This window comes from Primulina huaijiensis, chromosome 3, assembly GCF_012295235.1.
Source record: "Primulina huaijiensis isolate GDHJ02 chromosome 3, ASM1229523v2, whole genome shotgun sequence".
Taxonomy (NCBI): Eukaryota; Viridiplantae; Streptophyta; class Magnoliopsida; order Lamiales; family Gesneriaceae; genus Primulina; species Primulina huaijiensis.
In genome coordinates, this window is record NC_133308.1 from 18,521,812 (window position 1) to 18,534,257 (window position 12,446).

General features: G+C 36.4%; 1 protein-coding gene across 1 annotated transcript; it reads right to left on the reverse strand.

Moving 5' to 3' along the window:
* Window positions 1-311: 311 nt before the first annotated feature.
* On the reverse strand, window positions 312-3,286 carry LOC140973573 (glutamyl-tRNA reductase 1, chloroplastic-like). The gene is made up of 3 exons (XM_073436483.1): window positions 2,836-3,286; window positions 2,061-2,302; window positions 312-1,810 (listed from the first exon to the last, which is right to left on the reverse strand). The coding sequence occupies exons 1-3, from the start codon at window positions 3,119-3,121 to the stop codon at window positions 671-673; spliced, it is 1,668 nt and encodes a 555-aa protein (XP_073292584.1). The 5' UTR covers window positions 3,122-3,286; the 3' UTR covers window positions 312-670.
* Window positions 3,287-12,446: the final 9,160 nt, after the last annotated feature.

Here is a 12,446-nt window from a genome sequence, read left to right on the forward strand (position 1 = left end):
AATATAACACATATCTTCACGTTTAATTTTTGGTAAACATACTTAAAATATATAATGCTTGATCTCAAAGTTTCTTAGAGATTTTTAGAACGTTGTCTTAACCCAATGAATCAGTTAAACCTTTGCTGGGCAAGTTTATAGATCAAATACGTGTAACTGAAATTCACGTTAATCTTGTTATTACAAACTAAAAAGGAAGTCAACGAGCCCCAAATGCCTGCCCATCAAGTCGCAAAGCACCTACAACAAATTAATACATGGATGCCACCAATACTCAGAAGGTAAAGAAAAGATTTGAATGAATGAATGAATTAGACGCCAACCAGGTTGGCCAGTAAGGTACATTTTCGTTTATTTTGTCACGATATACTCGTGCCAGGTAATGATTACGTAAATCAATAGTTCAAACCGCACTCAAAGGTAGGGCATTTCCCAACTCTCCAAAATAATGCCAGTCTTTGAATCTACACTACTCGGGCTCGACTAGAAACAATAATCGACACAAAAATCGGGGACCTCTAAACATCCCTTGGGTGTGTTCATCTCTATACAAATTATGGGCGGCTCGGAAAAAATGCAATAATTATCAGATTAATATCAAGCTCAAGTGGAGGAGTCGTAACTGCAGAAAAAGAAACAACAAATAGTTGCTGATGCCGAGAGATGAGGCTCAAGAATCTTCTTTCTGAGTCTGCTTGACCTTAGCTCGTATCTTCTGCTCCAGTATTGACATATCTGTACCAAGGTCGAATATTCTGTTAATGACACGCATGTTTTCCAGGACTTCATTCAAACCCCGTTTGTCAGCTGCGTCACAGCGCAAGTTTTGCATTGGACCATGGAGGAGCTTGTTCACAATTCCTGTGCTAAGATCATAAATAGCTTTCTTTTGGTTCTTTGTGAGATTGCCGCCTATTTTTGACAGGCACTTTTCTACCTCGGGAGCCCTGATATCGTTTGCATAGTCCCTAAGATTCTTGATGACTGGAACGGTCTCAAGTGAGTCCTTCCATGCTTCGAATTGTTTGACTTCATCTGCGATGATTGCCTCAGCTTCCATTGCTTTCTGCAATCGGTCCTCCTTGTTGGATGCCACTACTTCCTTTAAATCATCAACATTATACACCAGAACATTTTCAAGATCCTCAACACATGACCCCACATTCCGAGGAACAGAAATGTCGACGAATAGCCTCTGCCCTCCAACGATAGAGTTCACAGGGGGAAGCATCTGAACTTGATCTTTTGAAAAGAGAAGAGTTTCTGAAGCAGTACATGTGAAAACCACATCTGCTTCTGCAGCAGATGCTAACATTTCCGAGAGAGGCTTATATACTATCTCAACATCTTTCAATTCTTCACAGATCGAAGCAACTCTGTCCTGTGTTCTATTGACGACGACTATTTTCTTGCATCCCTTTGCTGCCAAGTGCTTGATCACAAGCTTTCCCATCTTGCCAGCTCCAACAACCAACATTCTGGCAGTGCTATGCGAGATCTCCAGAAGTTTGATCGTTGCAAGCTCCACTGCTGCTGAACTAACCGATACCGACCCTCTGGAAATATTGGTCTCGGTTCTAACTCGTTTTCCAACAGTGATAGCTTGCTTAAAAAGTCCACCAATTCTACGGCCAAACCCACAGACTCCTTGTCCGGTTTTAGCAACTTGTTTAACCTGTGCAAGAATTTGGCCTTCTCCTAAGACGAGGGAATCAAGCCCAGAAGCGACTTCAAACAGATGTTGTGCAGCATCTTTATTGTAAAGCAAAAATCTGTGCTGACAGAGTTCTGAAACTGGCACTGCGCTGATCTGGAGAAAGATGACCAAATTGAGCGCTATTCATATTTTTATACAACATAGAGACATAAATTTCATATTTTTCTAGAAGGTTTTATAGGACAAACACCATTTGAGGAAAAAGGAGGCAACTATTTTATGGGGGTATAGCATCAAATTAGCCTCAAGCAAGTTATACAACAGCATAAGCTATCGCCTATTTCTCTTCAATATTCAGAGTGAAAAAAACTAAACATATTATGAGAATGGGGAATATCATTACCTTAGAAATCCATTCGGTAACTTCTTTTACCCCACGATGTTGAGAAAGAGCCACCACGTAAATTTCCATTCTGTTACAAGTACTAAGAACAGCAGCTTCCTCTATATGATTTAATGAGCAAAGTTCTCCAATCGCTTGAGGCCATTGTGCTTCTGGAATAGAAAGCTTCTCACGTATCTCTATGGGCGCTGTAAGGTAATTAAACCCCACAACCACTATACTGCTCTTTTCCCTTGTATAGCCTGAGACAAAAATCATATATTTTCTAAGATCATTTCCCATAAAATTTTTATCATCTACTTAACAAAGCATTGACGAGTGATAGAATAACCAAAATAATCATAAACTTACTTATTCTCCAACTCCGTATATAACATGTTAAGCCATTAAAGTAGGTATCATTAAAAACCAAGATGGATGGATAGTTGCCAAAAAATAGCTTAACTAAATGACAATTATCTTCGTTTTCGACTTCTTATCAGAACAGATGCACAAAACTACTCACCATTCTTAACAAAACCAAGAAGATTACAACAAAGTAGAAGAGAAGATATATAAGAAAATGGCAAAAATGATAGAAGCAAGTCAAATCAACATGGCTACCATGCGGTCGGTTCAAGTGGGAAAAGTCAAAAAAACAAGCTTCAACTCAAAATCCACAATTGAATCCCCTGAGTCGCCGCCCAGAATTTATCATCATACGTACAGAGTTTCGTTATTACATATCAAAACACTAAACAAGAGCTTGAAAAATGGGAAAAAGAATGAAACTTACGACCGGCTCCGGATGTCTTCAGGAGCTCCAGCGCCGAAATGGATCCAATAACTCCACTCGGAGAAACCTGACATCTAGGCCCTACTTTGAAGGAACCCGTTTCAGAAACCACACGTTTTAGCCTAAAATTATCATCAATCATCCGCGGAAAACAAGCCACGGAAAAGCAAGACATATTCCGAATGCGTAGGCCATTGCTGCAAAAATACATCTTCAATCTAAAATCGGAATCAACGTCACAGTGATTAGAAAAAGAAGAGGTCGCGAAGCCCCTCGCCGCAGCCATTGTAGAATAATGAAGGTTTGAATTTCCAGGCGAGGGGTTCGGGTGGGTGGAATTTATGCGTGGGGGAGGTCAGAGGATTAGGTGGAAATGGAATGGGTTTGGCTTTTGGTTGTCGCGATGGAGGAATTTTTCAACTGTGGAAATTTGGTCGGAATTGAACGATTCCTTCAAATCCTACTTGCCTATCTTTTTTAATCCATTTATATACCTTTTTTCGTTAAATTAATTATAATCTTATTTTCTATAATAAATTTTGACATTTTCATCAATTAAATGACAAATATCGTTGGCATGAAGTATTTACCAAAAGTAATTTTCACTAATTCATATCCAACTGTATGCATGATTCGGTTAAATTGTGTGTTTTTTTAAAAAATTGACATGCGATGTCGAATATTTCAATAATTTTTAACCAAAAAGAAAAAAGAATGATCAAGCAGATATCAAAAAATTAATAATATATTTATAAAATTTAAATTGATAAATAAAAATATATAGAACGTTTTGTTTTTCGAATGAAAACCACAGTCCAAATCGTACTAAATAAAATCAGATGAAACACTAGTCACCCTTGATGATTGGAATGAAACAATAGTCACCATGTGCCTAAAATGTTACACTAGTTATTTAGCGAGTTAATTTGTAGTTTAAGTTTTATCGATTCTTATATAAAAATAATTTTTTTATATAATGTTTTACGATTTTATCCAGTTATGATATTTATTTTATATGTATAGTCGTGCAAGATGCATAAATAAACTCCTTGAATATATTATATGTACCATGAGAACTGTCTCGCAACGTAAGGTCATAAAACTCATTAAGAAGTGCACATTATATTCTAAATATGTTCTTAATCGAATCAACAACCTAAAATAAGAATAAAGATCGCTTGACCTTGAGACTAATATATTTGATGTAAACGACATGTTTAATTGGTAAGAGCATAGAGATGTTTATCCATACAAATGAGTGATCATATAATGATGCACTAAACAACCCTCCTCCGACCTGCCCAAGTGGTTATCAATTATCGAGTAAAATAGTCTGCGGTTATGGTTATATGCCATCAGTGACCCGAGAATATGTAGAAGCTCTATATACTAGCATTCACTTTGATCCGTTTACCGACTCAATTGAGGGTCATCAGTTAGTGAGGGTTGGGTATAGTTTCAAAATATGTAGGAGCCAATACATTGTAGTCGATGATTCACTGTTTACCTGCGGGTGAAGATATCATATGTGATATGATGAGTTAATAATGCAAGAAATATCTGACCAGAATAAAACATATGCATTTCGGAAATGTGTTTCCTCAGTTGCACATATCATATCATTGTTATTACTCAAAGATATATCACATCGTTATCGAATTCATTCACAACTCTCGATATACAAATAGTTGTGGATTCGATAAGGACATATGAGTTGAAAATGTCATATTGTACGGTAATTATAACTTAAGGTTATTACAGTCACTATCAATGATACCTAGAGGATCATGGACGACGCTAATAGACGCTCTTAACATGATCCAATGAGTGCAATCAGATTTGAGTTTTGACATTCTTGATCAAGAGGTTGATGAAAAGAATGAGGCTAATTAGGATAAACCCGAATAAGAATAAATATTGTTTTGAATCACATGAAGTTGTGAACCCACGACTAGTTGTATCCCTGAACTATTAAAAGTCACACAAGTATCGAATTATATGTTCATGTTGAGTTAGTCAAGTTGAAAAACTTGAATTTGGCTACTATAGTTTGATAAAAATCAAACAGATTGCTTATAAAAGAGTTTATAAGTTGATTTCATGTATTGAAAGTTGCGGAAGTTAGCTGAACTGCTAATTAAGTAAGAGAAGTGGAACTTGATGTTTTAGTGAAGAAGTTCACAAAACTAACAGCTGTTAAAAATAGATCAGTGAAAATTTTGATCTTCGAAATTTTCATTTTTCGTTATATGAACAAGATTTGTACACTCGAAACATCAACGTTGTCTGATCGTCGATCGAGGTTATACGTTGTCTGATCTTCGATCAAAGTTATAATGAGTTCACAACTATTTATTTAGTAAATTTATAATCTATTGATTAAATAATAATTTTAGAAGTTGTGAGTACTAATTGCAAAATTATCATGAAATATTATAGAAGANTTACTCACAGATTTTTGGCAAACAAAATTTTGTCCACCAAATTTTTTCTCCCCTCTCCCTCACAAAGAAAAAAATCAGCCACCCCAATTTTTCACAGGGAAATTTTTCGGCCACCTTCCACCACCGCCCCGACGCCGCCTCACTACCACCGAATTTCTAAGATTTCGGCGATTCAATCTCGACGTAAATATTTGTAAGATTTCTAGTGCAATCTACATGAAGAACATAGCTTCTGATCGTGGACCTGATGAGGAGATTGAAGAAAGTTCGTAGAGAATTAAAAGAAGGACCATCTCCGATTAAAATCTGGAATAGTTTTGTGTCTAGCGCAGAATACGCAAAGGTAAACAGATCTAAACACCCTATAAATGTTTTAAATCATGCAATGCCCAAAGAAGGTTTCGAACGTCCAAAAAAAAATTTTAACTTTCCGTTGCGCCTTGGGTGCGAGAAAACGGTATCCAACAGAAAATCTAGACACTCGTGATTATAAAGGACTTCCGATCAATTAGCTTGTGCATTGTCTGCTACAAAATCGTTGCTCGAGCCCTAACAAACAAGTTACGGCCTCTTCTCAAGAAGACAGTGTATGAATTCCAAAGTGCCTTCATCTCAGGTTGACTGATTTATGCTAATATTGTCTTTCGTTTTGAGATTAGAAGCAGGACAGCATGGCATAAAGGATATGCAACATTAAATCTCGATATGAGCAAAGTATATGATAGTAAAAATAACTACAATTTAGATATCTAGTGGAAAGGGTGGTAAATCGAATTCAAGGGTGTGGCTGCAAAACCTTCTGAAATCAGGGTAAGGAGACTTTGATCAAATCAGTTCCCAGTCAATTCCCATAAGTGTTGTTTCCGAATCCTCAAATCACTTTTCCGCATTGGAGTTAGACATTTCTAGTAAGTGCAAAAAATTTTGGTCATTGGAGTTACGCAAATCAGGAATGAGTGAAATTTTTCATGCGATCTTTTATCGGTGCTTCGGCCGCGAACGCATCAGCGTTTTTTTCAAAAGATTTGTGTTTCCATGAGTTGAACAATTTCTCTAATTTCAATGGATCAATACCAGATTTTGGTAAAACTAAAATTATGTTTATTTTTTCTTCGGTCGTCAGGAAAAAAAATACATATCGGCTCTGGTGATGATATTGATTAATTTATTTTATTTTTATCAATATGATAAAAAGAATAATTGTAGATTTGACTTGATAATTATTTTTCATATATAATTTTAAATAAATTTAGTTTTTTTAAAAAATAATTAATAAATTAAATTAAATAATCTTGAAAATAAAAATGTGTACCTAGTTGAAATTTTTAATGGTAATTTGACTTAAAATGCAATTTTAGTTAAGGGTAAAATTGATTTTAAAATTTGATCATGTACTAACTTGAAAATATATAAATATTTCATGTATCAGTTAAGTCATTTACAATAATTTACACACCAATTTGATATCTAATCAATAGTTCTCATATCAAATTGAATTTAACTCCTCGAAAATATATCTAAAGTATCATTTTCTGGACATCCTTTATTATTGTGCAAAGGATAATCGAATAAGGAGTAAGGACCGATATATCTGTCTTATTTAGTAGTCTTAGATAGAATATCAAATTATTAATATATAATTGTATTGTCAGGAAAAGAAAATGAATTTATCCAAAAAATGTTAATTGAATAATTTGTATTATTTAGTTGGTTGAGTAGAAAATTAGTGATAAGATGTTTAAAGGAAGAAAATTAAGTAGAATAAAATTATAGATTGAATTTAACTTTATTACATAATATAAATATGCAATAAATATTTATATAAAATAAATATAAATAATAATTATTAATAATTGGGTAATATGGGCGGCACACGCTGCAAATGCCTCCCCTGTGTTAGACTTAGACCAATCAGATTTATTTCTTTATTCCCCCCCCCCCCTTCATTTTTCATGCACGTCGATGTGTGAAAAGAATCATGGTTTTGATTTTGACAAACGCCTAAAATTTATATCACAATTTATCTTTTTTATTTAATTATTTATCAAAATTATCATCCCTAAATCTTAATTAATTTTCAAAACCTACCAGTTTCTTCATATTAACTATTATTATTTCACCCGTATAGTATATGATATGATTAAAATTTAAATAATATCAAAATTTTGACTATGCAATTGAAACATAAAAACAAACTAACTTGACAGTAGCTAATACATTTAACATCTGAAAAAATTTATTACAAATTATGAAAAATTACATTAAATACAGCATTTGTCGTTGAATTTTCTTGGTTACCGTCTGCATCACATATTAAAATTTTTAGACTCTTAGGATTTGTAACTTTGGATACATCGATGTGTAAGCTGGTCATGACTGAAAACAAGTTTTTTAAAAACCAACCTTACATGGAATAACGATTATCTTTGACTTTTATTAATTGCCATTGAAACGTCTGCTATTTGTTTTGTTTAAAATGTACTAGAATTTTTTTTAAAACCTCTCACATATTTCGGCCGAATACTTAAATAAACTTTAACATTTCATGAATATGGACATGTTGACGATGATATGAAAATGTTTGTAGAAAATGGTTATGTTAAAGTTTATGCATCTGCATGAAATGTTATTTTATGTACATGTATTTTTCACTGATGTATGTGATATGTATATGTATAATGTTGTTATCAAGATTATGGTGTGTTGAGTATTTAGATTCACTAGGTAAGATCGATGCAGGTGAGTGTGATGTTGAGGGTAGTGGAGGTCTTGATGCTTGATCTGTCTGGACTGGAGGTGCACATAACCCGAAGACCAACGCTTCTACTTTTCCACATTTACGTTTATGATTTAAGTTAAAGATTTTACGACTTTTAATTATGCTTTCGAGAGGTTTTTGAGAGGTGATAGTATGGGCTATACTTTTCAAATTATTGTTTTTTAGGTTTGGTTTGTTTAAACTATTTTCATGGATTTTTCAAATATTAGTTGGTTGTTTTATTTTAAAATGATCCAAAAATATTTCATATATTTATTTAAGTATTCGGCCGAAATATGTGAGAGGTTTTAAAAAAAATTCCAGTACATTTTAAACAAAACGAATAGCAGACGTTTCAGTTGGTATCAGAGCAATGATTCTGTAAAGGGTTGTGCCACCATCAGTGCCGGGAAGCTCAGTCGTCAAGCCTCAAATTTGTAAGTTTTTATGCTTTATATGGTTTATATGTTGTTACCTGCATAATCACATGAATAATATGTTTATGTCACATGTTTGATAAGTTATATGGACAAATATGTTTTATATGTTTAAAGTTGCTAAATGAATTAGGATATGATGCATGATTAGAAAACTTGGATTTAAATGCATGTTGGTTACGTTGGAATTTGGAAAACATTCAGATATAATGCCTCCTAGACGCGCACCTCTTGACAGACAGACAGAGACCACCGAGGATCAGAATATTAATGCAGCCCCGCCTCCTAATGGGGATGCTGCTACACGCGCAAGAGAGGGGATGGCTCGTTTCTTCAAGCAGCAGTTACAGCAGCAGATACAGTAGGCACCTGGGCCACAGCATGACGTGAATGATAATTTCCGGAGGCTAGGGCCGAAGGAATTTTCTGGCACTACCGATCCCTTTGCTGCTGAGGCATGGATTCGTGCACTCGAGGTGCACTTTCGTTATCTGAATATGGGGGATGCTGACCGTGTGAGGTGTGCCACTTACCTCTTTAGGGATTACGCTTCTTTATGGTAGGAAAGAGCCGAGCATGGTATTAACCTTGCTACACTTACTTGGGCTCAATTCAAGGAGATCTTCTACGAGAAATTTTTACTACAGATTTTAGAGGGCGATTGAAGAGGTAATTTATGACTCTCCGTCAAGGAGACGCTTCTGTTGCTGAATTTTTGAAAAAATTTGATAGGGGTTGTCACTTCGTACCCCTTATTGCGAGGGATACTGATGAGAAACTTAGACACTTCATGGATGGTCTACGACCTATCATACGAAATAATAAGATGATGATGCGTCCTTTGAATTATGCTACTGCTACTACTTATGCATTTCAATATGAGCAATCCTGGAAAGACATCGAGTTTGAGATGCAACGCAAGAGACAGCAACACCAACAGCATAATCAGCCAAACAAGAAGCCATATAAAGGTCCTCCTAGACCTCAAGGGCCTCAAAGCCCCAAGGTCAAGTCAAGAAGCAAGGACCGCAAAAGCCGCAACAACCTGGAGCACCGAAGCCTATTGATAGGCAACCATACAAGGAATGCAATCGCTTTCACTTTGGCAAATGCATGCGGAGATCTTTTCGATGTTTCATATGCAAGGAATAAGATCACAAAGCTGCTGATTGCCCTAAGAAGAATGCACCTACTGTGGGGAGAGCATATGTTATGCATGCTGAGGAAGCCGAGGAGGAGGCAGACACTACGCTCCTTACGGGTAACCTAGTCATTTAACATTTTTATATTGCTTTTACTGCATAAAATGTTAACTTGCTTATCAGAATGGAATTGAGATCAAGACTAACCTAGTAGAAAATTAGGTTGCATGTTCTACCTTAGTTTGAAATTAAGATATGATTATAGAAACCATAGAATTGATATTAATTTTTGGAGCCTTATTTTATGCAAAGGATGTAATAATTCCAAATTATAAGTTTTAAGACCAAAAATTTAAAGAAAAATCATAATTGAGGGTTTGTAAAGGGTTTCGAATTTATTAAGGGGTCTAAGTGCAAATGATATGAATCCTCGTACGAAGAAAAGCAAACACGATTAAATATGAATCGCGCCCTCAATTCAATAACGAACAAGGATCGTTGTTAAGACGTTCCGATCTTTTGATTCAAGCAATTACGTGATCTTCACCCCTAAACTACGTGGTTTGGTAATAAACAATCACAAAAGAAACAACCGAAATCTCGAACGAACAGTCAAAGAACTCATCTTTGACAATCCACGTAAGAAACGATCGACAAACGCCACAAATTTAAAACCTTGATAAGTTTGATTTTGAAACAAAGCTAAGCCTTGAAAAGTTTTGAGAGAAAAACTCAAAAGTTTGATATTCAATCAATAATCTGAATCGTATCTCAATTTTCGTCCAAATATGTTTTAATAAACAAGAGATATCACAAATCTAGTTACCAAAAGAAATAAAACTCTAATTTAGAAAAAATCTGCGCCAAATCGTATAGGACACGGACCCCGTGTGGAGGTCCGGAGTGGGGTCCTTGTAGGCTCTGTAATTCTCCATCTCGAGTGTAATTGACACGGACCCCGTGTACAGGTCCGTGCTCAGGTCCGTGTAGGCTCTGGATTTTTCATGCTCGAGTGTAAGGGACACGGACCACATGTATAGGTCCGTGCTCGGGTCCGTGTAGGCTCTGGACTTCTCTTTCTTTGAAAGCGTATGGTATTCGGGAATCTTCCTCAATTGTTGCTTGAATAATGTTCCTTTGGTCCCCAAGCGTACTCTCATGCATCACGAAGCCTTCCGCACTCTGCACCTCATTTGTAAGTCCTTCTCCTTTGCTCATAAGCCCATGCAATGCTTTCTTGAACCTCTTCAGTCGTCCCCTCGTGATTGGTCCCTCTGGCAACTCTAAAGGATCCCATGCTTTCCTTGGAGCTTGACCATCCGTGTTTGCATCAATTGATATTCTCGAAGTTTGATATTCGTTCTGGATACCATCAGTTAAAAGTGAAAGAGGGGGATGTTCACAAGACAGTGTTTTGTACGAGATATGGGCACTACGAGTTTATGGTCAACCATTTGGGTTGACAAATGCGTCATCGATTTGCATGGATCTCATGAATCGCGTATTTCAGCCTTATCTGGATCAGTTTATTATAGTATTCATTGACGATATCCTGATATATTCCAAGAGCAAAGAGGAGCATAGTCGTCATTTGAAGACATCACTACAAGTACTGCAAGATACAAAGTTGTATGCAAAATTCATCAAGTGCGAGTTTTGGCTTGCTCTAGTGGCATTCTTAGGCCACATCATTTCTTGTGATGGCGTTGAAGTTGATCCAAGTAAAGTTGAGGCAGCGAGAGAGTGGCCAGTACCGAAGAGTGTTACCGAGATTTGCAGTTTCTTGGGACTAACTAGCTATTATCGCAAGTTTATTCAGGGATTCTCATCTATAGAGGTACCCATGACCGCCTTGACGAAGAAGAATGCAAAGTTTGTATAGGGATCCGAGTGTCAAGACAGTTTTGATAAGTTGAAGCAAGCCTTAATATCAGCGCCAGTATTGTCTATGCCATCGGGGCAAGGAGAGTATGTCCTATATACCGACTCTTCTAAACTTGGTTTGGGCGCAGTCTTGATGCAAAATGACCGAGTTATAGCTTATGCGTCGAGACAGTTGAAAATTCACGAGAAAAACTACCCTACTCATGATCTTGAGCTTGCAGCGGTAGTTTTTGCATTGAAGATTTTGAGACATTACTTGTATAGAGAGAAGTGCAAGATATTCACCGACCATAAAAGTTTGAAATACTTCTTAACCCAAAAAGAATTGAATATGCGACAACGTAGATGGCTTGAGTTAGTGAAGGACTACAACTCTGAGATTAGTTATCATCCAGGAAAAGCTAATGTTGTGGCAGACGCATTGAGCCGAAAGCCAGCAGTTATCACACAATTATCACTCCAAAGACCGTTGCAGTCCGAGATACAACGGTTTGATCTTGCAGTGTATGCTAGGGGCGAGGCCCCTAATCTTGCCACATTGTCAGTACAGTCGAATTTGATAGATAGAATTCGCGAGGGACAGCCTACTGATGACTGATGTGCAATTGCAGAAATAGAGAGCAAGAGATGAAGCCAAGGGCCGTAAGTTATACTCTGAGGTAGATGATATAGTTCGTTACCGAGATAGTTTATGGGTTCCTAGTGACGATTCTTTGAGAGATCTCATTATGAAGGAAGCTCATGACACACCATATTCCATTCATCCAGGAAGCACGAAGATGTACAAAGATTTGCAGTTGTTATATTGATGGCCGAGTATGAAGAGAGACATTCTGCGTTTTGTGACCGAGTGTTTGACATGTCAACATGTCAAAGCAGAGCATCAGAGACCAGTGGGAAAACATAAGCCACTCCCTATTCCCGAGTGGAAATGAGAAAATATTAC